This window comes from Eretmochelys imbricata, chromosome 5 (genome assembly GCF_965152235.1).
Source record: "Eretmochelys imbricata isolate rEreImb1 chromosome 5, rEreImb1.hap1, whole genome shotgun sequence".
In the NCBI taxonomy this organism is placed as follows: Eukaryota; Metazoa; Chordata; order Testudines; family Cheloniidae; genus Eretmochelys; species Eretmochelys imbricata.
This window is the reverse complement of record NC_135576.1, coordinates 91,766,251-91,792,686: the sequence shown is the minus strand read 5'-3', so window position 1 is coordinate 91,792,686 and position 26,436 is coordinate 91,766,251. Positions and strand designations below refer to the sequence as shown.

Below are 26,436 nucleotides of genomic sequence, written 5' to 3'. Positions count from 1 at the left end.
GCAGTGCAAGAGTTGTTTCAGAGAAGTGTAAGGGATCAAGAGCGGTCTTAGATTAAGGAGAGATGGAGGGAAGCTTTAGTCTTGATGGAGTTTCTTGGGATGTGGGATAAAAGGGGAATTGAAATTTTATATGTGGGGACTGAAAAGGAAAGAAAGAACTAAGTGTTGCTTAGCAGAGGTAGAGGGGTAACATCTGATTTTAGAGTGTGGTGGTACGGCAGAGGGGTAGCTGAGTTTTGTTTACAGCACTATATTAATCTCTATGGGAAAAGGTAAGCCAAAAAAAAAAAAATACACCAAAGCCAATACAAACTTACTGAATGGGGAACACAGATGGGCTGAAGATAAGCAGAGGAAGGGATTCACCTGGATTCAGGGTATTGCTGGATCAGAAGGAAGTGGCTGCTCTTCAGGGGGTTGGAAAAACTGCAGTGTGCATACAGCAGTAATATAAACAAACATGCACACCTCAGATGTAACTAATTATAATACATCTCTAAAAACGTAGCAGTTTGTTTGCATCAGATATTATTCCTTTAAATGGTTCCCAAATTATCAAAGCAATCCCAGTGTGACAAATAAGCAAATATCATCATGTTTCCTAGTTTGTCTTTGTCCGTTCATTCCGCTACTCTTCTCTTTCATCTGTCATTTGTCTGTTCTTTGAGTTGCAATTAGGATGTTTTCAATTAGTAGGGATTAAACTTGAAGTCTCTGTAAATTGAAGTCTCTAACTCATGATTTGAGGACTTCGGAATCTCAGCCAGAGATTATGGGTCTGTTACAAGAGTGGGCGGATGAAGTTCTGTGGTCTGCAATGTGAAGGATGTCAGACTAGATGATCATGATGGTCTCTTTGGCCTTAAAGTCTGAGTCTTTGCACATTCTCAGCTCAATTTGATCAAATTAAAAATGGCTCAACTAGCTTTTATAAGTTTTAGTGATACCATATAACTTTCCTGCCTGTGATAACTGTGCCCTTAAAGAACTTACAGGGTTTCAGGAGACACAGATTGCTTAAAATACATGGTTTATTAAATCCTCCAAAGATCTAGACCAGTGGTTCTCAATCTATTTACCACTGTGGGACGCATTGCTCACAGCTCTCTTTGTGTTATCTGAGCCGCATCCACACATTATATATACTACCTGTATGGTCCTGAGGATGTCACATGGGCCACAGCTGTGTGCGGATTGGGCCGCGGGATGAGAACCACTGATCTAAACATTCTTTGCAGTTACTCTAATCAGACAAAACTTCCACAATGAGTTTTGCATGAATAAAGACCAGTGTTCTTAGTTTTACAATAGTGAGCCAAGAGTCTCTCCTTTTGACTTAGGTCCTTGAACACAATCATATAAATACCCTCTCAACAGGAGGCAAGGACATGTGAGAGACTGCCAGTATGCAGGTATCTGTTTGGGGTAATAGCGCATAATTTATTTATTCTATGGCTACAATTTAGTATCAACTATAGAACAGAATCTGAGCCTGATCAAGAAGGATGTCAACCAAAAAAATCAAGGCACAACGATTGTCCTGAAAAATTAAAGTAATGAAAAAAAGGAAGAGATGGGTGGAGTGGGGGAGGAGTAGTTATAAAAAGGCAACGTTTAACATGTATGTGGAAGTTAATACTGTAAGTTCCTCAGGACACAGACTGTCTCCTTAAATGTTTGTACGGAGTCTAGCACAAAAGAGCCCAAACAGTTATTGGAGCTAAGTGCTACTGCAATACGAATGCCATCACTAAGATGACAATCCTCTTGGGGCTACGTCACCAGAAATCCTTTACCAGCTTTAGGACCCTGTTCTGTTCTATTAATAGTTAAATATTTTCCAAATACTGTAAGAACAGTATTTTAAACAAAATTTACAATTTAAACATTTACATTGCAGTTGAGATTTAAACTGGAAGACTAATGGCTATATCCTCTACTGCAGGTGTCCCCAACGTGGTGCCTGCAGGTGCAATGGCGCCCGCCAAGGCAGTTGTGTGCGCCTGCAGGACACCGCGCCGCCGAAATGCCACCACCAAGCGCGGCCACCTGAGAACCGCTCGCTGAAATCCATCGAGAAACGTTGCCGTTTCTTGGCAGCATTTCGGCAGCGAGGCTTCTTTCCGCTGCTGGTTCTCGGAGGCATTTCGGCGGTGGGGTGTATGGCGCCTGCCACAGTCTGTTAGGAATAGGAATGTACTAGTCCCACAGAAAGATTTGGGACCACTGCTCTACTGTAAAATAAACTTTAGCAAATTTACTGAAAATATTTAGGTTTTCTTGTTGTTAGTCTCAAAATTCACACAACAGAGTATAAACAAACTAAAGTCTCTCCTTCAGCGTTGCTGTAGCTCATGAAAGCTTATGCTCAAATAAATTTGTTAGTCTCTAAGGTGCCACAAGTACTCCTTTTCTTTTTGGTCCAGTATCCCTTTTTCTCACAATCTTCCCCATCCCTCATTCTAACAGGCTACCTCCAAAGAGCCAATTGAATATATTGCAGCACGGGCAGACATTATTGGCAGCAGCTACAAATAGTGATTACGTTTATAAATTAAGGAATAGTTTTAAAGACAGAAAGTTTTTATTATTAAACATGTACTAATCAAACAGAGAATATGGAATTTACCTATACTTGTTAAGGGTACTCACGCCATGTACACCTTGCAGCAATACTCAAAATTCTCTCCAAGGTTCAATTTTAGATAGTATGCAGTGTTATGCAGTACAAACACATTCCTGGTGGTGGCCCCCCCATCAGTCTCTGGAGAAACTAATATTTCATTCCAAGAAATTGGGTTTCTGGGTGGAGTTTTCAGAAGTGCTTAAGTCATTTAGAAGTCTAAATCTCATAGACTTTGGCTCTTAAGTGACTTAGGTGAATTGGAAAGTTTTACCCTCTAGCTCTTGTAGTAGCCAAGAAAAAACTACAAGATATAAACCACCAGACAGCACAGTGACAGAAGTAAACTACTTCATTTTTTTAATGGGATGTTAACTCTGCAGCCTAATGAGGATGATGATGTTACATTTTTAGTTATTTCATTACTGATCAGCTTAGAAAAAACATCTAGTTATTCAGGAATTGTGGGCAGAGCATGTGCCAGGAGTATCACAACTCCCCATCCTCTACTGTGATCCTTAAACAATTGCTTAGAATTGACAGCATGCTCAATACTATACTACATACACAAACAGTCCATGCTCTGATCGCAAAAGCTACAATAGCCTCAATCTAGTTATGCTATTCTCTACTACCCACTAGTGAAAAAGTGTCTTATCATGGCGCCAAAGTCAGAGTGGTATATTTCAGGACAATAGCAAAGCCATGAAATTACTTTTAAAAGTGAAAGGAAAACCTGAGACAACTTTATAACCTATGGGCCTCGAGAATGCAAATGAATTAAGAATTAACTGTATGACCACGATACAGTCCCAATGTGCAATAATACATTCATAAATACTTAAACTAGGGTTTAGTGTTTCTCCTCTTTTATAATAAGGAGGGCAGAGACATGCAGCTTGTAAGCTTCATGCAATTCTCTAAAGCACTTTATGGTCACTACTACATTGCTTGATATACCAACCATCTAATCAGAAGGCACAGGAAGGCTGAAAAAAAATTGATACCTCTCCCTCCAAAAGTCTCCTGACATCACAGTATTAACAATCTTCAACAATTTATTATGCACCAATGTTGCTCTCACTTAACACTTGATCATCTTCCAAAATGGGATTTCTGAAATTCTTCCTCTTTGTTGAGCCACAGATTGAGGACGTTAAACACCTATATTGACAGCTACCTGGACTTCATTGACATGTAGAGAGAGATTTTCAAATATCATTTTCAGAACTCTGACCTATCTCCTGAACGTCACACAGACCTTTTAAAGACATGTCACCATCAATACTGGCCCCTTAAGCGGACCTTACAAGTGTACAGGAGTATCTCAAAATGCATAATTCATAGAGAATTGTGATGTCACCAACTCTGCATGAATCAGTTTTCTTATAAAAGGAGAAAACACAATCAGATATCCAGATACCCAGTAACCAATGACACCAGATCATCACGTATCTATTAGTAAACGTTGTAAAGAGCTTCATATAGCTCTCACTATTCTAGAACAAGGAAAAATGTAAAAACACACACCTAAAATAAGATGTAAAAACAGAACGGCATTGCACTAAATGGTAAAATAAACTGACATTCTATAAGTCAACAAAATATTTAGGTGAAGTACTGAACTACTGTAATCAATAAAGGAACATCAGTTTTAATTATAAATGTTTCTCCTACTGACATCATAGGGTGGAAAGGCACTGTTACATTTTCATAAACTGATTGATGTAGGGTTTTTCAAATGGTCTTATCTCAAGGCTAAAAGGTTTTAACATTTTGAAGCCATCACAATTTTTAGTGTAACTGCTGCCTTTAGTAGTTCTACCAAGAGGAATCAGGGTAAAAAGGTTTCAATGGCGCTCACTACATGCACACACACTACAGTGGCCTCTGCTTTATTACATTTAAAAATGTTGGTGACCCCTATCTCTATAGAGAATACTTACTTTTGGTAAATATATCAACTAAAAAAATAGGGGTATCTATTGCAATTAATAAGTATCTTATATTGACAGATGTGACTGTTCTCGTAGCCGTATGGCTTGTTAGGTGCGCTGCTCTTGGAGAGATCTGGATTTGAGAGTGAACTCAGCACATCAGAGGACCAAGAATAAGCCAACTGAAATGCTCTTTTGATAATAAGGGTGATGGCAAAGATGATTCAAAAGATTTTTACAGCAGAGAAAAATCTTTAAAATACGAGATTTAAGTGTAAAGATTGAGCAAAGCAGGAGATTCTGTCTCATGTCTTCCATTAGACATTATTAACAGACATTAAGGGCACAAGAGCAAACTATCCCATTGCGTAGAGGGAAGTAATGGCAAGAGACTATCCTGGCTTAACCAGGAGATCTTCAATGATCTAAAAATCAAAAAAAGAATCCTACAAAAAGTGGAAACTAGGTCACATTACAAAAGGATGAATATAAAATAACACAAGTATCTAGGGCCAAAATTAGAAAGGCCAAGGAACAAGATGAGATCAAACTAGCTAGAGAGACAAAGGGTAACAAGAAAACATTCTACAAATACATTAGAAGCAAGAGAAAGACCAAGGACAGGGTAGGCCCATAACTCAATGAGCGGGAGAAAACAATAACAGAAAATGTGGAAATGATGGAAATGCTTAATGACTTCTTTGTTTCGGTTTTCACCAAGAAGGATGGTGGTGATTGAACATCTAACGTTGTGAATGCCAGTGAAAATGAGGTAGGATTAGAAGCTAAAATAGGGAAAAAAGTTAAAAATTACTTAGACAAGTTAGAGGTCTTCAAGTCACCAGGGCCTGATGAAATATATCCTAGAATACTCAAGGAGCTGATTGAGGAGATATCTGAGCCATTAGCGATGATCTTTGAAAAGTCATGGAAGATGGGAGAGATTCCAGAAGACTGGAAAAGGGCAAATAGAGTGCCAATCTATAAAAAGGGAAATAAGGACAACCCAGGGAATTACAGACCAGTCAGCTTAACTTCTGTATCCAGAAAGATAATGGAGCAAATAATTAAGCAATCAATTTGCAAACATTTAGAAGGTGATAAGTAACAGTCTGCATGGATTTGTCAAGAACAAATTGTGTCAAACCAACCTGATAGCTTTCTTCAACAAGGTAACAAGCCTTGTGTGTGTGTGTGGGGGGGGGGGGGGGGGTGAGTGGTAGACATGGTATATCTTGACTTTTGTAAAGCTTTTGATACTGTCTCGCCTGACCTTCTCATAAACAAACTAGGGAAATGTAACCTAGATGGAACTACTATAAAGGTGGGTGCATGACTGGTTGGAAAACCGCTTCCAGAGAGTAGTTATCAGTGGTTCACAGTCATGCTGGAAGGGCGTAATGAGTGGGGTCCTGCAAGAATCAGTTCTGGGTCCAGTTCTGGTCAATATCTTCATCAATAATTTAGATAATGGCATAGAGATTACACTTACAAAGTTTGTGAACGATACCAACCTGGGAAGGGTTGCAAGTGCTTTGGAGGATAGGATTATATTCAAAATGATCTGGACAAACTGGAGAAATGGTCTGAAGTAAATAGCATGAAATTCAATAAGGACAAATACAAAGTACTCCACTTAGGAAGGAACAATCAGTTGCACACATACAAAATGGGAAAAGACTGCCTAGGAAGGAGTACTGCGGAATGGGATCTGGGGGTCATAGTGGACCACATGCTAAATATGAGTCAACAGTGTAATGCTGTTGCAAAAAAAGCGAACATCATTCTGGAATGTATTAGCAGCAGTGTTGTAAGCAAGACATGAGAAATAATTCTTCCGCTCTACTCCGCACTGATTAGGCCTCAGCTGGAGTATCCAGTTCTGGGAACCACATTTCAGGAAAGATGTGGACAAATTGGAGAAAGTCCAGGGAAGAGCAACAAAAGTTATTAAAGATCTAGAAAACATGGCCTATGAGGGAAGACTGAAAAAAAAAATGGGTTTGTTTAGTCTGGAAAAGAGAAGACAGAGGGGACAAGATAACAGTTTTCAAGTATATAAAAGACTGTTACAAGGAGGAGGGAGAAAAATTATTCTTAACCTCTGAGGATGGGACAAGCAGCAATGAACTTAAATTACAGCAAGGGAGGTTTAGGTTGGACATTGGGAAAGACTTCCTAACTGTTAGGGTGGTTAAGCACTGGAATAAATTGCCTAGGGAGGTTGTGGAATCTCCATCATTGGAGATTTTTAAAAGAAGGTTAGAAAAACACCTGTTAGAGATGGTCTAGTTAATACTTAGTCCTGCCATGAGTGCAACGGACTAGACTAGATGACCTCTCGAGGTCCCTTCCAGTCCTTTGATTAAATTTTTTTGTTTGCACTGTTGTAGCTACATTGACCCAGGATATTAGAGAGAGAAGATTGGTGAGGTAATATCTTCTATGGGACCAACTTCTGTTGGCGAATGAGACAATCTTTTGATCTACACAGAGCTCTTCCCTGAGTGTCCAGAAGAACACTGTGTAACTCAAAAGCTTGTCTCTTTCACCAACAGAAGTTTGTCCAATAAAAGATATTACATTACCCACCCTGTCTCATTAAAATTCTTGGAAGATGAATGAAAATCCTCCAAGCTGCTTTGAAAAATCTCAGCCATAACTATTTCTCTCACACATTTACCTTTGAAGTTCATATTACATTACTCTGCAAGACAACCAAGTAAAATAATTTGATATAGCAAGCTTTACCTGTTCATCTCTTTGTCTCCACTCTTGCCAATTTTCTTCCTGAGAGTCTTTCTCCACTGGGCTGTGCAACGTTTGTTCATGTTGAGACAGACAGCCTCCATGAGAGGATTTCTGAGGAATCTTTTTAAAAGCAAGATTTCGGAGCTGCAAAGCAAGAGCCAGGAATATAAATCAATGGTGCTGCTATTTACTAGAATATTAGTGATTATACAGAAACAATATGCCAATTGGGCTATCTTAGACATTTAGGTGATGTCTACACTACTCCTTATGTCGCCAAAACTTATGTTGCTCACGGGTGTGAAAAATCACACCCCGAGCAACATACGTTTCGCCAGCATAAGTGGTACTGTGCACAGCACTATGTTGGTGGGAGAGCTTCTCACACCAACATAACTACTGCCACTTTTAGGGGGTGGCTTATGTTGACGAGAGAGCTCTCTCCCTTTGGTATAGGGCAGCTACAAAAGAGACCTTACTGCAGTGCAGCTGCATGGGTACAGCTGTGCCGCTGTAAGGTCTCTAGCGTAGACATAGCCTTAGGGGATCTGCCTATAACTTACATTCATTTCACCAATTAAACCAATACAGCCAAAGTAGTTTTAATAGCTGATAATGCTGATATTTACAACAGTTTAATGTTTGCAGTGTCAGACCCAGGATATTAGAAAGACAAGGAGGGTAAGGTAATACCTTTTATTGGACCAACTTCTCTTGGTGAAAAAGACAAGTTTTCCAATACACAGCTCTTAAGTCAAGCATGTGCTAAGTACTACATCAATCTGTGAGCAGTTACTTTTATAATTGTTTTCTGGCATGTGAATACTATAGTGATAAGAAAAGGAGTACTTGTGGCACCTTAGAGACTAACCAATTTTTTTATTTTTACTACACGAAAGCTTATGCTCAAATAAATTGGTTAGTCTCTAAGGTGCCACAAGTACTCCTTTTCTTTTTGCAAATACAGACTAACACGGCCGTTACTCTGAAACCTGTCACTATAGTGATAGACACCTTAGAAGTACCTTAGGACTTGTCTACACTGGCAAGTTTTGTCACCAAAAACTGCCTTTTGGTGACAAAGCAGCAGGAGCATACACACTACAATGGGACTTTTGTCGTGAAAAACGCCCTGTTTTGGTGAAAAAATACTTCCACCCCTACAAGAGACTTTTGTCTTTTCCCCTCCCTTTATTGTCGACAAAGAGACAGTGCAGACACTGCTGAGTGTTTTGATCTCTGCTGCCCTGCAGGCATGCTCCCCTCCCCTTTCAAAGCTCTGGGAAGTATCTGTATGCTGCTCCCTTTGGGGAACAAAGAGCAAATCATTGGAATGCTCCTGTTCTGCCCTAAGAACACAGCCATAGCGGGAGGGGGACAGACTGCTGTGCTACTTTGCCATTCCTCAGCACCTAGAGCTCACAGAGCTACTCATGATGCTGCTCTCGGCAGCTGAGGGGGCTGTGGGAGAACTCGGAGAGAATCCCAAGATGTGCAGAGATCAGCTCTTCCTTCCCACAACACTGCACAGTGGGATACATACCCACAGAGCATTGGGGACACCATCATCGACAGGGTGAGCAATGTGGACATGCTTTGTCCACAGAGGGAGCAAGTGTGAACACCCTTTGGCGATTTTTGTTTTGTCGACTTTTGGATGTCAACAAAGTTTTGTCAGCAAAACTTGGAAGTGTAGACAAGCCCTTAGATAACTACAAAATAATATGTTGAAAAGTAACATTAAAGACTCTCCAACTCAAAAGCAAGGAATTTCACGGTTCACATTTAAAGTGCATAGCTGACCTCCCAGCCCTAACTTCACTCTAAGTTTTATTACACTCTCCTGTGTTTATTTTATAGAAAGTGCTCAGACATAGGAAATACCGTAACAAAAAGACTACCTGTCCACTCAGTTGAGTATTTTCATGAACAGAAGTCAATTCCAGATGTTTCAAAGACAGACTTAAGACCCTCCACAATGCAACTAATTCTGAAAGACTGTTTCACCGGAAGATGGGGAAATACGATTTTTCTGGACCCCAGATGGCATACATCAAACTTTGAAGCTTACAATTTTATCTTAGGTAGTGTAACTTTAGATGTTATTTTCACTCGAATCATTCTTAAATATAAAGATGGTGTTGATAATGTTGGAGCAGCAAGGCTAGGCACTTACAAAAAAAAATCAGAAAATGTTCGAATTAAAATTGCATGTGCAACATTGAAAACCACAGTTTAAAAAACACATTTGTCCAAAATTGTTTTACCTATTATTGTTACAAATAGGTATTAAGATTAATTCCAAAAGGATTAGTCCAATTTTTTTAAAATAAATATTTCTAAATTTTTCCTACTTTTTCAATTTGACAATGTGTCAAAGAGGGAACTGTTCTAGACAGGCAACACTAACAAGAAGCCTAAGTAGGTGGACCAGATGTTGCTGCACCAGAAGGAGCAGTTTGAGGCTGCCAAGCATTGCACTTCTATACCCGTCCTTGGATCTTTGATTCTATTTAATCTTGGACTCACAGGCCCTCTATACCAGGGATAACAAAGCTTCAGAAAAAAGATTGTGGGTATAACAGACTTGGGGCTTGGATCCAAGGAGACTCCAGGGATATCTCTCTTTGCAAGGCCTGTATAGACAGTACCAGGGAAGCCAGTTTTGAAGACTCCTCAGACACAGCCAGTGGTTCTAGCTATCTTATGAATATTCAGAAGGACTTTCAGATCTCCTTGAATCACAGAATGCCATCAGTGTCATGGGACAATCAGAACTCAACTCTTGCACAAAGTACCTGACACAAATGAAAGATTGTTGCTTCCCACTGGATCCCTGCACACCTGTGCTTTTTTCCTGGTAAATGGAGGAGCTGAGAGACCTCAGATCCCTGGAGAACTCTGTTGCTCTACTTGAGGAAATTGTACCCTAATAGCTAGGTCTGAAAAATGTAAAGCTCTTGAATCTGGACAAGCCAGATTCTTCTTTGCCAAGAGGACTTTTTTTGGGAAGAGATAGTGAATATCATTCCAAGAGCTGAACAACCTGAATCTGCAACACTTCCCACAAGGAGAGACTCTGAAATGCAAAGGTTTCCATAAGGACGACAATTGTTTTCCCTACATGCTGGTGTGAAAACAAACAGGACATCCCATCCTCAAATGACCTTCTGGGCATTATAGACACAGGATGCCTTGGTTCATGTCCAACATTACATCAGCACAAGACCATTTCATGAACACTGGCTTCTTTCCCCCCAGATCTGCCATGGCTGGGTGCAGTGACAGTTTCACTATAGGAAGCTTTGTTTACATTTGTAAGATTTTCCAAGTGAATATTTTCAACAACTTAACCATCAAAAAGTTTAACTAAGAAAACTGTCCCAATGCAGAGAAAGGGGATGGGTTCCAAGTTCACTGAAGCTAGAGGAAAGAGAAACTGAGGGATGGTCAGGATATGGGGCTGTTTATTTGATCAGCTCTAGAACGTAAGATCCAAAGCCATTCTTTTAAAGAGTTCCATTACTCATTTGGTATGCAAGTCCTACAAGTTGAATCTGCAGTTTAGAAACATCTATTCCAGGTCAAAGAAAATCTACCACATCCTTCATTACTAGCCCCACAACCTATGATTCTACAAACTTGTTCCAAGACCTCTCCATCCCTTTCTGGATATAAAGGAAAAAATCCTATAGGAACTACAAGATACCAGCTGCCACTTCCTAAGATGAATGTTTCCCTGTCTGTCCTATATCTCTAGCTGAATAAGGTCTGTGACCAGGAAATGGGGATATGTAAGAAACCAAATTATTTTCACTTAAATGTATAAATCTAATTGTTTGATTAATCAAGAGCCTCCCACATTTAAAGAAGTGTAGTTGTGACTGAACTAACAAAAAGTTTTGAGGAAAAAATTTATTTTTTAAAATAATACCTTTTAATGACTATAACCTGACATTCTTTTGTTTTACAAAGTAACATGTCAAAAGCAACAAAAATAGCCACATTACTCAGCTAACAGATGAACAATTTACCCAAGGCATATGGGTATCTGGCATAACTGCACACCTTGTATGTTACTGAAAATATAACAGCCTCTCTACCTCATTAGCCTCGCTCTGCTGCTGTTCCTTCTTTTTTCTCCTCTTTTCTTTCTTCTTCTCATTTGTAGTTGATTTTCCCCCTGAAGCTTGCGACTTCCCAGCACCTCGACCACTTCTTCCCTTTCCAGTCTCTGAATCAGAACCACTACCACTATCCACTTGTAATAGAGCAAAGCGAGATGCAGTAGTGGGAACTGAACTGATTACAGCTGAGGCCATTGTATGGTTTGAGATTATTTTGAGGATGACTTCTTATTCAAAGAAAATGTTTCCTGGGAATGTAGCAACAAAAGAAAGAATAAAGGAATCACACTATTCTGCTGTACAAAAACTTTTTGCAATAGCACATGCCTTCACATCAACAATTCAGACCTGTCAATTATATAAGCTTTATGTAATTTTGGGGCAAAAGGCTTCAGGATAAAATAGTGGCTCATTTTACTTTTGAATTAACTATTTTGATAGTTTAATAATTATAATGTAATGTTTTAGTATTAATATATGAACAAGAACAATGAAAGTGAAGGTTGCTTACCAGTAACTGGAGTTCTTTGAGATAAGTCTTTACGCACATTTACAGTTTTAGAAGATGTAGCAATGATGCAGCAAACAGAATCTTCTAGAAGCAGTGCTCATTGTGGCACCTGCCTGCTTCTCTCACTGGTCCTAATGTTCTGGGAGCCAGAGTATAAAAGTGGTTGAGGCACCCCTACAGCCTCATCTCCTAGGACCTGAACCTAAGAGTTCAGCAAAGAGACATGATTCCAGGGAAGGAAAGTGGGTGGCCAGGTAGTATGAATTTGTAGAGGAGAGCTCATCTCAAAGAGCTCCAGTTATTGGTAAATAACCTCTATTTCTTCTTCAAGGAGCTGCTGTATATTCTCACTTCTTAGAAGTTTAGCAAGCAGTATTCTCCCCCACAAAAAGCTTAGCTGAGGAGTTCTAGCTGAACAAAGATTGTAATACTGTTCTCCTAAACTTTGCACCAGATCTTGAGGCTAAATGTAAGGAGTAAAGTTTTGTAAATGTGCGTTATGAGCTTTAAGTTGCAGTCAGTCGTACAGATTTGCAGTCATACAGATTTCTGTTATGTGAATGCATCTAAGGCATACCATCAAAGTCACATTTATCCCAGTGTAGAGGCTCCTTGAAGAGGAAACAGAGGTTATTTACCAATAACTGGAAGGGTGGGGGGGGGCACAATGAGGTAATCAGGTGGCAGGAGGACCTGGTGAAGGCCCAGGGTCAGGAGGGGGCTCTGTCTGACAAATGAAGCAAATGGGCTCTGTGCAGGTCTCAGTCAGTGAGACCCAGGCTCCCTAACTGCCACAGCTGCAGCAGCCACTAACCAGCAGTTACCCTCCTCTTTTGGGGAGGCCGGTAGGGACTCTGCAACTGGGAAGCAGAAGGCTGCATCCCAAGAGTACTAGCCTCCCTGTTGGAGGGGTCCCAATCTTGCTCCCAGCCCTTAGCACTGTGTGATGATTCCCAAAGGTACCCAGGATTGCGAGGCCCTTCGCTACCACCTGCCCTTAGCACGAGGGAGTTTTGTCTGTGCCTGCTGTGGATCAGCTCCCTGACTCCACCAACCTCTGGCAAACACAAGCACTGCCTTCAACATCTCTGCAGGCCTCACTGTCTCTGTCTAGGTTAGCGATAGGCACATGCCACCCCCAGTCTCGAAGTGTCCCTCTGGAGCACTCAGCCCCTGTTCCACCAAACATTGAGATGCCCTGCTCCCAAAGAACCCAGCTTACAAGGAAACTCAGGATCAGCACTCTGCTTAACACATAGCCCTTAGACATATTTATAGTGAAAACAAGAATAAGTTTATTATCAAAGTAGAGAGATTCAAATGATTGTAAGTAAGGTTATTGTAAACAAATGGTTACATATAAAACAGACATAACACACTGTATTTTCCACTGAATGCATCTGATGAAGTGAGCTGTAGCTCACGAAAGCTTACGCTCAAATAAATTTGTTAGTCTCAAAAGATGCCACAAGTACTCCTTTTCTTTTTTACTTTCTAGAGTGTGAATTTAATTCAGAGGACATTCCTGTATCTCCTACAGGATAGTTTACCTCAAGTCTTTTTCCCCAGTGTTTTCAACCAGGATGGCTGAGATCTCTCTTGCACAAGATCAAGCCTGTAGGCAGCTTGTCTTCACAAGTATGCCAGTCTCTCTCTCTGCGCACCCGGAGATGTACAGCGGACCAGGCCTTTGATCTTCACCTGAAAACAGGATTATCTCTCCCTCCCGCCCTGCCCCTTTTTACTTCTTCCTGTTAATCTCCCTTCTGAAAAATCTACAAACTCTTCACTTCATTACCATTTGACTCACTATGCTAATACACCTCTGTTGTAAGATACTCAATACACAATGGTCCACCAGGGAGACAAGAGTCTCTCACTTCCTATCTGGAGAAGGTTGTCTCACAACACAGTACCTTTTAGTACTTTAACTACAAGACCTAGAGAACATAATTTTCATCATGAATACATAACTCCTCATATACAGTACTTCCTGTATATACAGCTCCCAATGATTATGACCACAAGTGTGACACACGCTTTTAGTGAAGACCTGACTCCTTTTTGTACCCCTCTGTGAGCTGGCATCAAGAGGTCCTTGAAACATACACAGGCCCAGGGCACAGAGCTCCCCTCCCCCATGCTGGACACAGCCAGGCTGAAGGCCTGAGGTTAGCAGGAGGCTATATCTAGCAGGGGTGCCAGTCCTCCCAGGGTGCAGCCTTCTTCTCCCTTCTTGACCTTTGCCTCTTCAGCACAGCCCCATTTGCTTTCCCTTTGCAGGAGGGGGATCTGGATGGGCAAGGTGCTGGGTCCCAGCAATTGAAACCGACTGCTGCAGGGAGCAGGTTTGCTTCCTCAGCTGCTCCATAGGGATTACCTCTCCCCACTCCTGTTGGTCCTGGGATCCCCTCTCCCCTGCATATCAGTGCTTGAGTTATGGGCGGGGGAGGAGAGTAAAAGGGCACTTAAGGATGCAGACGGTCCTGAAGGCAGGATGGGGTGAGGTGCCAACATATGTCTTCGGTGGCTCCTGTGCTGACATGCTCTGCACTGCCAAGCCAAGCCCAGCTGCAGCAAGACTGTCTTCTCCCTTCCGCCCTGCCTCCTTCTTCCTCACCTGTTAACCTCCACCTTCTGCCCATCTAATCACCTACCTCTAACTCTCCCTGCCTGCCCTCGCTGCTTAACCCTCTTCCCCTGCCTCCCCTATCCTTAATTGCCTCTGCTACCCTACCCCTAATTCCATCTCCCATTACCTGACCTTCTCCTCCACTCAGTAAGTCCCCTTCTGCCTGCCACTATCCCTTCCTTACATCCTTAACTGCCTTTTGCCCCATCCCCACCTACTGCCTCTGCCTTTAACCTACCTTTCCCTGATTTCTGCACCCAACCAACATCCCTAGCTCCCCTGCTCCTTTCCACCTACACTAAATTGTGCCATCCCCATCTCTTCCACTGATTCCCCTCCCCAACCCACCTCCCCCAGGACTGGGCTTTTACCCTTTGGTTCCCTTTGGTGACAGCTCCCATTCTCCGACTTCTCTCCCCCTTTTAGGTCCCCCAGACTTTCACTCCACCCCCTGGTCCCCACCTCCCAGCTCACCCAGTCCCAAACCTCCCTCAGCCCCCAGCTCACCAGGTCCTCAGTACACAGAGGGCCAGCGCTGGGACCTTTGATCACTCCAGCAGACTCTGCTCTCTCCACAGACCACCCTCAAATGAATTCTAACTCCCCCCGCCAAGGGACGGCATGTTCTCCTTGTAGCTCTTGGCCTTACTGCTGGTCAAGCAGGAAGTAGTAAGGAGGCCAAAACATCCCCCACCCCCACATGCATTTGAATAAGTCAGAAGTGGAGTAGCCCCTAAAGTAGAAAGCGGGCCTGGACTCCCCAAATTTACCCTTAATTTGAGCACTGCCACCTGCTGTGCTTCATTTATTTACTAGCCACAAAAGTGATACCAAAAGAATCTGCCAACTCCTTGAGGAGTGCCTGTTATGTTTTTGATCAACTCTGAATCACTGCTTCCAGGTTTTACTGGATTATTTGACCAACGTATTTGACAAGCTCAATGAATTTAACCAATCTTTGCAAGATAAGAACTGTAATGAACATCTGAATTATGCACAAAAAAAGTATATAGCTTTGTCAAAAACTTTTGCTCTTTAGAGTAGCTATGTGCTGCAAGACAATTTAGTTATGTTCCTGACACGGTCTTCTGGCATTATGGACTGTGAAATGTTGGTCCTAGATGTTGAAGATATAATTCTGGAACATTTGTATCAGTTTTTCACACAATTCAGAAATACTGTCCCAAAAGAGAGGCAAATGAATTGCAAGATATCATAGAAACGTAGGGATGGAATGGACCTCAATGGGTCCTCAAGTCCAGCCCCCTGCGCTGAGGCAGGACCAAACCTGCACCATCCCTGACAAGTGTTCATCCAACCTGTTCTTAAAAAACCTCCAGTGATGGGGATTCCAGTCCCTTCTTTGGGAGCCTATTCTACTGTTTATCTACCCTTACAATTAGAAGGTTTTTCCTAATATATAACCAAAATCTTCCTTGCTCCAGATTAAGGCCATTACTTCTTGTTCTACCTATCTTCAGTGGACGTGGAGAACAACTGATCACAGTCCTCTTTATAACCGCCCTTTTATTTTAAAACTTATCAAGTCTTCTTTTCTCAAGACTAAATATGCCCATTTTTTAACCTCTCCTCACGTCAGATTTTCTAACATTTATATAATTTTTATTGCGGTCTTTCTGGACTCTCTCCAATTTGTCCATGTCTTTCCAAAAATGTGGCAACCAGAACTGGACACAGTACTCCAGCTGAGGCCTCATGTGCTGAGTAGAGAAGGACAATTACCTTCCTTGTGTTACATGTGACACCCCTGTTAATATACTCCCAGGATATTAGCCTTTTGCAACTGCATCACATTGTTGACCATGGGTGGTGGGTGAAACTTCCCGGGGGGGGGGGGGAGGGGGGAGAGGCTAGCTCCTTGTCCTGCCTCTTCCACCCACAGCCCCACCCACACTCCACCCCAGGTCCCACCCCTGCCCTCCGCTAACTTGCGGCTTGCCCCTTCACACACACCCCACAAGGTCTCCCCCTCCACCCACCTGCTGCTCGCCTCCTCACCCTACCTCACCAAACTCCTCCCAGCCTGCCCTGAGACCACCCCCACCTGCCCTGCAGCTGACTCGCCACTGACCTCCCTATCCTGCTGCTGCCCCCCCCCCGACCCTCCTTCCTTTTCACCTTAAAGCACTAACAACATTCCCTAAGGGAACTGAATAAGCAACAGCTATAGATCAATTGCCAGATGGATTCTCCTCTGTGTGGCAGGGAGTTCGGTATATACTATACAGCAGGGGTGGCCAACCTGAACCTGAGAAGGAGCCAGAATTTACCAATGTACATTGCCAAAGAGCAATAGTAATAAGTCAGCAGTTCCCCATCAGCTCCCCCCTAGCTCCCAGTGCCTCCCACCTATCAGCAGCCCCGCCAAGCAGCACCTCCCGCTCCCTCCCCAGACCTCCCAATCCGCTGTTTCGCGGCATGCAGGAGGCTCGGGGGGAGGGGGGGGGGAGCAAGGGCACTGCAGGCTCGGGGGAGGGAGCAGTAAGGGTTGGAGTGTGGGTAGGGCCTGTGGCAGAGCCAGGGGTTGAGTGATGAGCACCCCCCGGCACATTGGAAAGTTGGCGCCTGTAGCTCCAGCCCCGGAGTCGGTGCCTATACAAGGACCCGCATATTAACTTCTGAAGAGCCGCATGTGGCTCTGGAGCCAAAGGCTGGCCACCCCTGCTGTATAGAGATGAAAAGCCAGACTACCTGCACCAAACTGAAGCCTAATCTCTCCTTTTAAAAAAATGTTTGTCATTGACAGCCTGCATTAAGGCAATAGTTTAATAACCTTTCTTACACAGAATTCCCTGCCAGACTTGTTTACTTAAACTGGGTTTGAATAAAACAATCAGATCAAGAAATAAACTCACTGGCTATGCCAGCTCCTCCTTGAAGGAAGTTAGTCAAAAATACTTCTGCTGGATACAGAGAATAAATGACTGGTCATTTGGAAACTGTTTTAAACCCCAATAACACATTTTCCTACAAAAGCCAGCTGAATGTTGCCAAAAGGCTTCCTGGGCATTGGCAACTACCTGTTATATGACCTCATTACCACTTTAATGGCCCTTTAACAGTTTCAGTGATCTGCTGCTAGGGACTTGTCTAAACTGGCAATTTACAGCCCTGCAACTTTCTCACTCAAGGGTGGAAAAAAACACCCCCGAGTGCAGCAAGTTTCAGCACTGTAAAGTGCTAGTGTAGACAGTGCACCAGCGCTGGCAGCTATGCCCCTCGTGGAGGTGGTTTTTTTAGAGCGCTGGGAGCAGTAGGGTGTTTTTTTTGTTTTTTTGTTTTTTTAAGAGCGCTGCACCGCGACCATACAAGCCACATTAAAGCACTGCCACGGCAGTGCTTTAGCGTTGCCAGTGGAAACTAGCCTACGTCTCTGGAAGGCTTTTTCACTTGTGTAAAGTTACTCAGGGATCCCCTCCCCTCCTCACTCCCCCATCTGCTGCTAGCTCCTGTGTGCATGCCCCCCCCTCCCATCTCCCTCCTGTAGCAGGCCATGAGAGCCTCAAGGAGAAGAGGCAGGAGGGGGCGTGTACCACAGCCTCCCTGTTGGGCAGCTGCGCTAGTGGAGGCTGTCTGACCATGTCGTTAACTCATTCAGTTTGTGATCCACTATAACCCCCTAGATCAGTGGTTCTCAAACTTTTGTACTGGTGACACCTTTCACATAGCAAGCCTCTGAATTAAACCCCCCTTATAAATTAAAAACACTTTTTTATATATTTAACATCCTTATAAATGCTGGAGGCAAAGCGGGGCTTTGGGTGGAGGCTGACAGCTCACGACTCCCCATGTAATAACCTCACAACCCCCTGAGTGTGAGAACCCCTGCCCTAGATTCTTTCCAGCACTACTACCACCTAACCAGTTATTCCCCATTTTGTAGTTGTGCATTTGATTTTTCCTTCCTAAGTATAGCATTTTGCACTTACCTTTATTTAAATTTATCTTATTGATTTCAGAACAATTATCCAATTAGTCAGGGTCATTTTGAATTCTAATCCTGATTCAAAGCCTGCTTCAAAAGCCATTTTCAGATCACTTAATAGCAAAGGCCAAGATTATCATGACTATAAAGGAGAATTTGACTGACGCTGCTGCTAACTCTGTTTTGAGAAATGATTTTGAAGTCATGCCTCTTGATCTGTTCCGGCTCTTAATTCAAAAAGAATTCCATGAATTGTCCTAAACAGCCATCAAAATACTCGTTCACTTTGCATATCTAAGTGAAATGAGTTTTTCTTTCCCTATTTGCATCAAAAAGTAAGTATAAAAGCTGCTTGAACATAGAGACTGATCTGCAGTTGAAACTCTCAGAAATCAGACCGAAACTGCACAAACTGTGCACTAGCAAACAGGCTAATCCTACTCACTGAGACAAAAAGGTGGGTCATCAAGTATTCTTTTATGTTCAAGGTTATTCAGCAGTAGGGTAGTCATATTGTGCTTTCTATCTTAAGCAATACGTTATTAGCCAAGCTAAAATCCTCCTGCACTATGGAAAAATAGTGTTTCTTAGAAGGGGGGGCTCCACACTGGACTTGAATCTCTTAATGGGAAGGTTCAGCAAAAAAAGTTTGGGAATCTCCTAATGGAATAGGCCTCAAGTCTTGGTAGCACATTTTTGCTAAATTTTAACACTCCACTTTATCGAGCCTGGTCTGTTTGGACAGGCTTTGGGAAGTGATGGCATTATGGTTCTCTTGGTAAGCAATTAAAAGTCTAGATGTTTTGATATACTACTGATCTATTTTGGCAAACAGGTAATACCCTCATAACATTTAAGATGTATAACTTGACCTCTCTTAATATGGAAGTGAGGTCTTGGAAAGAACAGTAGATTGTCTAATTAAGGTAATCCTCCATCAACATCCTGGGAAAGGATTCAGGGTGAGGACAAAAAGATCACTTTTTCTTTATGGAAGATTGTAAAGGAAGGATCAGCTACAAGAGCCTGAAGCTCACTGACCCTTCTCCAGAAAATGGAGATACGAAATGTGAACTTCTCAGAGAGATTGAAATAAGTTCTGACTCCCAGAGGGTCAAAAAAAGGGGGCTTTATCAGTCCTGGGAGAATTAAATATAGTTCGGAGGAATGTGTATGGTGTTTTACTCAGTGGAAAGATGTTCACATCTTTCATAAAACCTTTTTCTAAAGTAGGACTAACATGTTAATACCATTATAGGAAATCGTAACTAAGTGCTTTTTGATTGAAGACACTGGAACTGTGGTTGGAGAGGGTGGGGTTTTTTGTTTGTTTGTTTTTTGTCCACAACAAAAATACCTTCACTACTATATGTAAGAGAGAAGCACAGGGGATTTCTTAAGGCTACGTCTACATTAGAAACTTCAAAGCTCTCCCGCAGCAGCGCTTTGAAATGTGAGTGTGTCACATGCGAGCACTGGAAGAGAGCTCCCAGCTCTCAGAGCCTGTCCACACTCACACTTTAAAGCGCTCAAACTTGCTGTGCTCAGGGGGGTGATTTTTCACACTCTTGAGCCAGCAAGTTAGAGCGCTATAAAATGTAAAAGTGTAGACAAGCCCCTAGATTGTCACAGCTCGTGACAGAATTCTAGAAACATGGGGAAGGATCTTGCTATTAGAGGGAACTGGGGAAAATGCACAGAAAACATTGGTTCTTCACTCCAGAAGAACATCTGCTGTTCACTATCTATTCCTGCTCTGAAGAACTTTTTGCAACTGGCGGAAAAGAAATCTCTCTGAATGCCCTGATTTTTGAAAAAATCCAGCCTGCCACTGTTTTAGAGATCACTTGTCTTGATCCTGGAGGATTGGACTGATGTGATCAGCTAAAACAGTGGTCCCCAATTTTTTTTCCCTCACACTGCCTTCTTACCCCTGTCTGCGCTCCACCATGGAGCCAGGCCGAGCAGGGCTGCAGCTCTGGGAGGCGGGGATGCACATGGTGTAAGGGGGCCAAGGCTGGGGCCACAGCTGGGGACAGGAGTGGAGGCCTACAGCCATGCGCGAAGCCCTGGGCGCAGGGCCAGCAGCTGGGCGGCACTCCCTCCCTGCCCCCTGTGGGGGCTGGTCCAGGCTCCAACCGTGCCTTCCCGAACATTACTCCATGCACCCTCCCCCCCGGGACTGCGCCCTACAGATCAAACACCTCTGTGCTCAAATATTGGAGATGTCTGAGATGATCACTGAAAGAGGCTGGAATATTCTCATCTGAATAATGTTCCTATGATTCCATCACTTGAGGCAAGTGAGCACCTTTTTAGGTATTGTTAACAAAAATAATTTCTTCCATATTTAGACCATAATGATGAGCTACCCAGTGTCACAGAGGTTTCATCCTCAATCAAGCATAAGGAGTACCATAAATGGCTGAAGTCTCAAGGCCCAACGGACCAAGATAAGAGATCATTTGCTGATCAGAGTTCTCAGACAGTACGTACATGGTTCTGCATATATTTAGGTACCTATGTTCTGTTAGGAATACTTTCCCTTGTGCCAAATCCAACATAGATATGCAATCCTTTTCCATACTAGGCTGCCTCCCAACCCCTCTTCAGGGATCCTTCTCATGAGACTATATGAAGGGCATAAATGCATTCTCTTCTGGGGCTGGGAACAACAGAAGAATAATATGAGGGGGAAAGGGTTTCTATTAGAAATGCTTTTTGATTCCTCAAGAGAGTCAGAGGCTATTTTGGATCTCAAATTTAAATTTCTTAATCAGAGAGCTCAAGTTTCAGATTGCTGCCCTGGACTTGAGTGTTCTCAAAATGTCAGACATTGGTATGGCAGCCGACTTAAGATGGCAGAACATACAGGTCTACCTATACTCGGATGACTTGTTACTTTAGGTCTCACCCTGCCGTCTGCATTACGCTGACTCAGACTGCCTTTCCAAAAGTTCAAAACTATTCAGTATCTGAGTGAAGTGCTTATTTACATCAAAAGTAAGTACAGAAGCCGCTGTCTATTTTGGGATAGAAAAAATTTCTCATAGAAACATTTCCCTCCCTCATATTCTTCTTCTATTGTTCCTAGCTCCAGAAGAGAATGCATTTATGCCCTTTACACTGTCGCATTAGAAAGGTCCCTGAATAGAGATTAGGAGGTAGCATAGTGTGGAAAAGGGCTGCCTATATATGCCGGATACTTCAAATTGCCATGGATATGATCTAGTGTTAATAGAATACTTTTACACTTCTAAAGGTCAGCACAGTAGCCAATAGGAAAGCACCACATTTACAATCTGTTTCAAGGAGACAATATTAGCGGATCCAAAATATAGCCCATTTCCCTTCTTATTCATTTGCAAAGTCAGTAGATTTCATTATGTATGAACACACTTTCCATTAAAAGTAGCAGCATCTGAAAACTCCTGAACAACAGTACTGTAACAATCCATCTTGTGACAAAAACGTTATGGCAACACATTTAAATGTCAAACATCCAAGGAGCTATGAGCAAAAAGCATTTAAAACTTTATGAAAAATACCATGGCAGTCTCCTTTTAAATTGTTGTATAATGTATATCCAGTAGGCTGACAGTAAGTTTGTAACCATCATCATTAGAATTGTTTTATTTACTAAAAGTATATTATAAATGTAAGGCACTTGATCCTGGTGGTCAGTCTTATTTATTCCCTCCTAAAATATTTTTAAGTTTTATTTTCTTTTTACAGCAATGTAAATGCAAGAACAGAAACTGCCATTTAAAAACTGCTTATTTTTGATCCAACCAAACTGAATCTACCCATTTTGGTCAAGATTTTCTAAAAAGTAACAAGTGATTTTGGATGCTCTACCTGAAATACCTTAAATGGGCCTAACTTTAATATAGTGCACAGCAGCTTCTTAACGTCAAGTTCCATTAAGGTGTCATATCTGGGCAGCAAAAAAAAAAAAAAATTAAGACACTCAAAAATACTATCACTTTTGAAAAGTAGGTTTGTTTATTTTAAAGGTTGCAGGGTTAAATAATGCAAACTCACATTTCCAAGCTCTCAAAATATTTTTTAGCATAATGACATACTATTTCTGCCATACAACATAGCAGTTTTTACAACTGGAAATACACATGAGCAGCTATGATCATGTGTGATAAGCTCAAATGCATACGTGCAAAAGGGCGGTTACAACCTTAACTTTCACATTTCCTGTCTTAGGTACTTTGTGCAACTGTAACAGTCCATTAACTTAGTTTTTTTACGTTTAGTTTCCAGTGTGTGTATATGTAGGGCATTTTTGTTTTGTTTCAAAAGGAAAGTCCCCAATTCTCTAACACATACCAGTCAAAGATTAACAGACATTGATCATCATCATTAGTAAACTCTGCACTAAGAAGCACCAAACAGCCAAAGTTCAATGCGTCTTATTACTGGAGACCTTATGCACATTCCCTTTTCTCTGCATTCATATACCTATGAGTGCAGTCAAGAAAAACACCTCCTGCCACTTGACCAGTGCTCTTCTCCCTGTAAATCCTCCCTTTTCTGTAGTTTTAACATAGGCCTTAAATCTGCATTAAGTAGCTTAAACCACTCTAAATCTTTAGAGCGGCTGAAACAGATTAAACCTATAAGGTCTTAGGCCCCAATTCTGCGATGAGCTCCATGCAGGTGGACCCATGCACCCACACACAGCTGTGCCAAAGCCAAAGGAGTCTGGCTCAAAGATCCACCTATGCAAAGCTTGTTGCAGGATTGGAGCCTCAGTCTTAAAAAGTTTAAACTCATCTAAGGTTTTAGGTTTAAACCGGAAAAAAGTGCCAGGAGATACCATGCAAGTGGTCAAAAAGGTGGTAGGAGAACCAAATGATGTAGCTGGGCAAGGGATGATATAATACAAGTAGGATTTGGTTAAGCTTTTCTTAGTTCCGGATTCTGATCACTAAGTAGTCATATATATCCTAAATAGTCATAACTTTACAACCACCAGACAAGTATTCCCTAACCCAGGATTTGTTTTGGGATACGTCACTGAGACTTAAACTCAACCCAAAATTAAGAAAATCAATTTGCTAAATTTTAAAGTTACAGATGTTCAGGTAAACAAATTTTGAAAGGTCACACTCAACATACCATGCATCCATGCACCACTCCTTTACCAAAAACATACTCATACATATAAACATTTAAGAGTTCTAGCTCTTGTAAATCCAAGTCTGACTCCACACCTAGAGCGCTCCCAGTACTCCCTAGTGCACATTTTTGCCAGCCAAGCAGAGGTATTAGTGCTCATTGTCTGCTATGACCAAACAAAATCTCAAGCTTCAAATGTTAGCAGTTTTTCTTGTATTCTTCTCTAAAAAGGGACAGTTAGATTTGTTTAAAGAAAAAAGTCAGAAGTATTTTTCTGCAGTGACCCAGTCCCAGAGCACATCTAAAGGGATTTGGCTCAAGCTTTGGGAAAGGACCTCAAACAGGAGAAGTTTCTATTACACAGAAAAAGAAAAGGAGTACTTATGGCATCTTAGAGACTCATGAAAGCTTATGCTCTAATACGTTTGTTAGTCTCTAAGGTGCCACAAGTACTCCTTTTCTTTTTGCGGATACAGACTAACACGGCTGCTACTCTGAAACCTGTTACACACCCTGAAAGCTGTTACACACCGTGAACGATCCAAACCCGTGAACACCAGGGGCTTATTTTACATATACTGGGGCCCAGCGTAACAGGCAGAGCTTGGCCAAGCAGTGATCAGGGGGCGGAGAACGAGCTGCTGTGTGTATCGAAAAGGCCAAATGCTAGACAAAGTCACTGATTCCAAGAGAGGGGAACTAGAGGCAGCAGGAGGGCCAGCAGCGGCCGAACCCCGAGGCGCCGGCCGACGGGATCCCCACGCGGATGCGGGATGGTTAGTTACCAAGACACCCGCGCTAGCACCGGCAGGATTTAGCTGCGGAGCGAACAAAGCCCTGCGCGTCTCAAGCAAGGGCGGGCGGGCTGGCCCCAGAGGGGAACAGGCTCGACGTGACCCAGCAGGGCTCTCCCGGCTGCAGCGGCCCTCAGCGCTCGGAGCAGCTGGAGACCGCAGCCCCCACTCGAGAGGCAGCAGTAGAGCGGCGCAAAAGGGCGCGCGGCGGGGCCCGTGCCTGACACTCCCTCGGGCCTGGCGGGAGAGCAGCGGCGACTGCCGCGGACGCAAACGGCTTCTTCGCCAGTAACGCCTCCGCCCCTAACAGGCCCCCCTCCGTCAGGGGCAGCGTCCCACCGCGCCCGTTCCTCCTCCTCCTCCCCGGGGGAGGCCGCGGCTTGCGAGGGAACGGCGGGATACTCATCTTCTGCGCGGAATAATCGGAGCCAGGGGGCGGGGCGGGGACGCTATGGGGCAGCCCGAGGAGCCCCGGGGGCCCGCGGAGGGACATACTGTGTGGCCGCCGCACTCACTCCTTCTCCGGGGCGGGAAGGCTCCGGCTCTGTCCCCAGCAGCGGAGGGGCTGTCAGCGTCACTACTGCCTGCTAACAGGCGGTTACAACGGGTCTCGAGGGACCGGGCCGGGCAGTTGCGGAGAAGCTCGCGCCGCGGTGGCGAAGGGAGGGGGTGCCTTGTTGGCTCGCGGGTTTGTTTATTTACCTCGTTCGCTGGTTGGCTGGAGTGGCGGTACCAGCGCGTGCGCAATAAAAAGGACGTGTGACGCACAGTTGCGAGCGGAAGGCAGCCATCCAGGGCGGGTACGGATACTAGGCTGGCTCAAAATGCCTAATGAGCCGACCGCGGGGCAGAGACGGCTTGGAGAACACGTCGTAGCGAGGGACGAAAGCTAGGGGCGTGTGCAGCCCGTCTCTGATGAAGCACCACTTCCCTTCGTGTACGGGGGTAGCCACCTGCTGAGGCACGTGCCACTTCCCCCCCTCCCCTCCCCGATAAAGGAAGATGGCGGCAGGGGGCTTCGTGGGAAAGGGAAGCCAGGCCGCGCCATGGGACTCGACCTCTCCGGGCTTCCCACACAGGTCTGCTGTCAGGAAGGGAGCTGGTGCTGGGCCGCAGCAGCCAGGCGTGGTGGCGAGGGCCAGCTCTGCAGTGTCTGTCAGCGCCCTGCGCAGCAGCGCCGTCAGCAGGACGGGGGCGCAGTTTGCCTTCACTTCAGGCCTGCTCTTGCAGAATCCTGCATCGCTAGCCACAGCCTTGCTGTGAAACCAGGGATGGTTTCCCAGCTCGGCCTCTGCTGGGGCGGGGGAAGAGAGTCGCCCCAGTTGCGGCTTAAACTAATACATTGTTCAAGTTTCAGGGAGGATGATCTACAAGCGATTCTTATCCCCGACTGAAAGCACAGGCCCTATAGTTGAGCTGGGTCCTGTTAGGTTTTCTTGCCCTTGTTTCCCGTTTTAATTTTTGTTTACTCAATTTATAGCTGTTACCTTCAGATCATTGTGTTGTCTGTGTTATTGTTATAAGAAAAGGAGTACTTGTGGCACCTTAGAGACTAACCAATTTATTTGAGCATAAGCTTTCGTGAGCTACAGCTCACTTCATCGGATGCATACTGTGGAAACTGCAGAAGACATTATATACACACAGAGACCATGAAACAATACCTCCTCCCACCCCACCCTCCTGCTGGTAATAGCTTATCTAAAGTGATCACTCTCCTTACAATGTGTATGATAATCAAGTTGGGCCATTTCTAGCACAAATCCAGGTTTTCTCACCCTCCGCCCCCCCCCCACACAAACTCACTCTCCTGCTGGTAATTGTCCATCCAAAGTGACCACTCTCTTTACAATGTGTATGATAATCAAGGTGGGCCATTTCCAGCTCAAATCCAGGTTTTCTCACCCCCCCCCCTTTTTTCAAAAACCACACACACAAACTCACTCTCCTGCTGGTAATAGCTTATCCAAAGTGACCACTCT

At 43.5% G+C, this 26,436-nt stretch overlaps 1 protein-coding gene and 1 long non-coding RNA gene across 7 annotated transcripts in view; one reads left to right on the top strand and one right to left on the bottom strand.

Annotated features, from left to right (window-relative positions):
- Positions 1–21,644, top strand: part of LOC144265181 (uncharacterized) — a 46,957-nt gene extending 25,313 nt beyond the window's left edge. For both annotated transcript variants that reach the window (XR_013346193.1, XR_013346191.1), the window contains one exon: positions 20,882–21,644. This is a non-coding gene — a long non-coding RNA (uncharacterized LOC144265181). The remainder of the gene's footprint in view (positions 1–20,881) is intronic.
- The window catches only part of GKAP1 (G kinase anchoring protein 1), a 41,500-nt gene extending 16,356 nt beyond the window's left edge, over positions 1–25,144 (bottom strand). The window contains exons 1-4 of one of the 5 annotated variants that reach the window (XM_077817528.1): positions 24,950–25,144; positions 11,950–12,151; positions 11,415–11,686; positions 7,312–7,455 (exon numbers count right to left, since the gene is read on the bottom strand). In XM_077817528.1, coding sequence (XP_077673654.1) covers positions 7,312–7,455; positions 11,415–11,633 — 363 coding nt within the window. In that variant the 5' untranslated portion in view covers positions 11,634–11,686; positions 11,950–12,151; positions 24,950–25,144. The other 4 variants (XM_077817527.1, XM_077817531.1, XM_077817529.1 and 1 more) reach the window with 4 other exon arrangements.
- Positions 25,145–26,436: the final 1,292 nt, after the last annotated feature.